Consider the following 4,216-nt stretch of genomic DNA (forward strand, 5'->3'; position numbering starts at 1 on the left):
TTCCTGGCGGGGGTTGGGAGAGTCGGAAACCACACCCTGGGGTGGACAAGGGTAGCCCCATGAATCCAAAGGGCAGGGCAGTGAGCAGTGCTGCAGCAATGCAGCGAGCTCCCCAAGAAACCCCGACGAAGACTCGAAATGCATCCAAGGCCGGTGCAAAGCTGCCCTGTGTCCCCACCCCCATGCACAGATGGGTGCCATGACCCACTGGGTTAGAGGCTTGCCTCCAGGGTCCAGGATCTGTGGGATGGCCTCTCCTCTTCCCTGTAGGGCCTGCCTCTGCACAGACCTGCATGCCAGGGTTTCTGTGAGCAGCAGCATCCCAGCCTTGGGAGGTGGTGGCAGCCAGCAGGTTCTCTGCCCCAGGCCTGACACAGAAGTCTCAAGCAAGGCCTGGAGCCCAGTGACCAGCCTTTGTACTTGGGGATGTGGAATCCAGGAGCCTAGCGAATGCTCCCATCTTCTTGGAGTCCACACATATCCTGGACTCTCCTGGGTACCACTTCTGCCTGGGCCGGAGTGCTTCCATTAAAGCTTGCTTGTCCACACCTCCTCTCGAGTTATTCTGCACGATCCCTGGGCTCACAGTTTAGAGAAAAACAGAGGCGAGCAAGGCCAGGCGCATGTTCCTTTTTGGCTCACAGTCTGTAGGGAGACCACTGAATAGGCAGAAGCCTAAGGCTACGAGATGGGACCAGAGACTGTGAGGCAGTGCACCCTTGCCCTGCTGCCCCTGGCCCAGAAGGACTGGACTTTTTAGCTGGGTCCCCACCTTGGAAACACTTAAGGTTGGGAACTAGACCCTGACCTTCCAATTCCCTAGGGTCATGATTGCTGAGCGAGGCACACAGCCCTACCCAGTCCTTGAGGTCCCTGCCCTAGAAACCCTGCTGGTGGCCCAGAACCCTTCCCACACTCAGCCCTCCCAGGGGCCCAACACCTGTGGACTAACGGCCCTTTGATTTCCTTCCCTCTCCTCGGTCCCCAAGCCCCCTTTCCTGAGGAAAAGCCACCACTCCTGCTAAGCCACTCCACCCCCTGGGAGGGAGGAGCATCCTTTGGCCCCTGGCTCCTAAAGCTAGCCCTGCTCATATCCCAGTAGGAGGGACACTGCCTTGGTGGGTCTGGTCCTGAAGACATCTAGGGACCTCAGCCCTGGACCCACAGATGTGATGTCCATGTGAACACAATCTGCCTGCCTAGCTTCCACTCCTCCCTGCTCCACCTGGGTAATGGGTGTGCACACAGCCCACCCCTGTCTAGATTCAGGGGTGTCATGCTGAGATGAGATTTTTGCCAGGGGGTAGGAAGGGGCTGTCACAGCATGAGCAGAAAACTGGGTAAGGCAGGATTCAGCTACGGCCCTGGGGTGCCCCCATCCCTCACGCCCGCCCGTCTACATCTGAGAACAAGACAGACCAGGAACCCCTACTCCAAAAGTGATGTGCCAGTGACGACTGGACATACTTGTGTTAAAGACCTCAGCTGATATCTTAAACTGCTCTGTGACTTTGGCACCAGCAGCCCCACCGGCGCTCACTGTGTTTCAGGAGGGCCCCGCTCCCGGCGGCCTCAGCTCCGTGGTCCACGGTGGGTCCCGCGGGAGATGGCCCCTGGGGAGCCTGCGTTGCTGCTGCTGCTGCTACTGCTGCCCGCTCCGCTCCTCGGGCTCCCCCTGCGCGCGGCGGCCTGCCCTGCCTCCTGTCGCTGCTACAGCGCCACGGTGGAGTGTGGCGCCCTGCGACTGCAAGCCGTCCCGCCCGGAATCCCGCCGGGCACACAGGTGGGCGCCGCGCGGGGTGACAGGGACGCTGCCCGATAAGCTCTGGTCTTGGGAAGGGGGCGCGGGCGGGCTGCCCTGGAGGTGAAGGCGAGCCCACAGCGCGTGACGCACCCTTCCTGGCCCACAGACGCTCTTCCTGCAGGACAACAGCATCGCGCGCCTGGAGCTGGGCGCCCTGGCCCCTCTCCCGGCACTGCGCCGACTCTACTTGCACAACAACAGTCTGCGTGCTCTGGAACCCGGCACCTTCCGCGCGCAGCCGCGCCTGCTGGAGCTCGCGCTCACCAGCAACCGGCTGCGGGGCCTGCGCGCTGGGGCCTTCACTGGCCTGGCACAGCTGCGCGTGCTCTACCTGGCCGGCAACCAGCTGGTGCACCTGCTAGATTTCACCTTCCTGCACCTGCTGGTGAGCCGGTCGCGCTGCCACAGCCCAACCCAGTCCCCAACCCAGCCCTGGCCAGAGGTGAATGAGGGACACTCCCTCTCCCTCCCGTGAGATCTGAGCACCACCCACCCTGCACCTCTAGAGAGACCCCTCCGGGAAGACTTAAAGAGCCTCCCTCTCAGCAAAGGTTCAGCCCACCACACCATCCCAGCCACAGCCACCCGACGCAATTGTCTCCCCTCTAGCGTCTGCAGGAGCTGCACCTGCAAGAAAACAGCATTGAGCTGCTGGAAGGCCAGGCCCTGGTAGGGCTGGCCTCACTCGCCCTGCTGGACCTCAGCAGGAACCGGCTGGGCACCATTAGCCACGAGGCCTTGCAGCCCCTGGTCAGCCTGCAGGTCCTGCGCCTCACAGGTACCTTCCCCATGTGGGGCCCCAAGTGTGCAACTGGGAGGCAGAGTCTGGGTTCAGGAGGATCACACCACAATTTTGGGAGCTGTGGGACAGAGCTCAGGAAATGGCAAGGCTAAGGCTGGCTGAAGTTTAGAGACTGCCAACTTTGGGGCTGAGAGCAGGCACATCCCAACTAGAAAGATAGTGACAGCCTACGCCAAGGGGTCATGATTGGCAAGGTTTCCGTAGTGGGCTCTCTCTATCCTAAGAATAGGACTCAGGGGCGCTCTCTGACTCTCCGCCCTGGAGTGGGTGCTGACCCAGAGCAACCCCATAGGGGAGTGTACTGGCCCTACGGGTCTCCCAGATTGGAACTCTTGATGGGAGTAGGAAGCCTCATCTGTCTTCCAACAGGGAGATCTGGGGAACCAGGAATGTCCGGAGAGCAAGAGAGTGGTCTTCCAAAGACCATTGGAGAGTGGTCTGGGAGGGGTACTAGTCAAATGGAGGTGAGGGGCTTGCCCACACCTCAAGGAATTCTGGGTCTGAGCAGGAGCCCATGTGGAGGGTGTGGGAGGAGAGAGAAAGTGGGGCAGAGCGGTCTGACCTGGCCAACTAGCCCCCAGGTGCACAGGTCATGCTCTGGGCCGACTCCAGCCCTCCCACCACTACTCTTGCCCTGCCCCCAGAGAACCCCTGGCGCTGTGACTGTGCCCTGCACTGGCTGGGTGCTTGGATCAAGGAAGGGGGCCAGCGGCTGCTCAGCTCCAGGGACAAGAAGATTGTGTGTGCAGAGCCCCCACGCCTGGCCCTCCAGAGCCTCTTGGACATCTCTGGCAGCAGCCTCATATGCATCCCCCCATCTGTGCACGTGGAGCCCCTGGAGGTCACGGCCAACCTGGGTGAGGACCTGCGTGTGGCCTGCCAGGCTTCTGGCTACCCGCAGCCTCTGGTCACCTGGAGGAAAGTCAGCCAGCCTCGTGAGGAATGGCCGCCGGCCCAGGCCCACCCAGGTGGAGGGGTGCTAAGGCTAGGCGGGCACGGAGCCCCCGACACGGGCAGCGGCATGCTCTTCCTCACCAACATCACTCTGGCCCACGCCGGCAAGTACGAGTGTGAGGCTTCCAACGCCGGCGGGGCCGCCCGAGTGCCCTTCCAGCTGCTGGTCAACCTGTCCCGGCAGCAACGACTGCCGCCGCCCCCAGCCGCCGGCCCAGTCAGCCACGAGCCCCTGTACGAGGCGGGCAGCATGGCCTTCCGTGCCCTGGGCCTGGCCACACAAGCAGCCATCGCGGCGGCTATCGCGCTGCTCACGCTGACTGCGCTGCTGCTGGCAGCCATGATCTGCCGCAAGCGGCGCCAGCGGAAAAAGGAGGCGGGGCCGCCTGGCGAGGGCGTGCTCTTCGTCAACGACTACTCGGACGGGCCCTGCACCTTCGCCCAGCTGGAGGAGCTGCGAGACGAGCGGGGCCACGAGATGTTCGTCATCGACCGCTCCAAGCCCCTCTTTGCTGAGGGGCCGCCTGCAGAAGGCCTTCCAGACCGCGCCCCTAGCGAGGGCGCTGCGCCCGGGCTCCTGTTCCCACCGCCCATTGCCTACGAGATCCACTGCTGAGGCCCGGGGACTGGGGAGTCAGTAAAGGGTGGAAGCTGGG

At 62.9% G+C, this 4,216-nt stretch overlaps 2 protein-coding genes across 2 annotated transcripts in view; both read left to right on the top strand.

Moving 5' to 3' along the window:
• CUNH8orf82 (chromosome unknown C8orf82 homolog) overlaps positions 1 to 203 on the top strand; it is a 1,859-nt gene extending 1,656 nt beyond the window's left edge. Inside the window, exon 4 of the mRNA XM_004697590.1 lies at positions 191 to 203. Within this exon, the coding sequence (XP_004697647.1) occupies positions 191 to 203 (13 nt within the window). The remainder of the gene's footprint in view (positions 1 to 190) is intronic.
• Positions 7 to 4,215, top strand: LRRC24 (leucine rich repeat containing 24). Its single transcript, XM_004697346.2, has 4 exons — positions 7 to 1,783; positions 1,911 to 2,189; positions 2,414 to 2,582; positions 3,251 to 4,215. Exons 1-4 carry the CDS (start codon positions 1,607 to 1,609, stop codon positions 4,174 to 4,176), a joined length of 1,551 nt encoding a protein of 516 aa, XP_004697403.1. The 5' UTR covers positions 7 to 1,606; the 3' UTR covers positions 4,177 to 4,215.
• Position 4,216: the final 1 nt, after the last annotated feature.

The sequence above is a fragment of the Echinops telfairi genome, unplaced genomic scaffold (assembly GCF_000313985.2).
Source record: "Echinops telfairi isolate 266 unplaced genomic scaffold, ASM31398v2 ScPeMD7_1;HRSCAF=3_0, whole genome shotgun sequence".
In the NCBI taxonomy this organism is placed as follows: domain Eukaryota; kingdom Metazoa; phylum Chordata; class Mammalia; order Afrosoricida; family Tenrecidae; genus Echinops; species Echinops telfairi.

Coding starts and splice junctions, on each gene's coding strand:
- LRRC24 (XM_004697346.2), top strand. CDS start 1,607: ATGGCCCCTGGGGAGCCTGCGTTGCTGCTGCTGCTGCTACTGCTGCCC. Junction 1,784..1,910: donor GAATCCCGCCGGGCACACAG/GTGGGCGCCGCG, acceptor CCTGGCCCACAG/ACGCTCTTCCTGCAGGACAA. Junction 2,583..3,250: donor GCAGGTCCTGCGCCTCACAG/GTACCTTCCCCA, acceptor CCCTGCCCCCAG/AGAACCCCTGGCGCTGTGAC.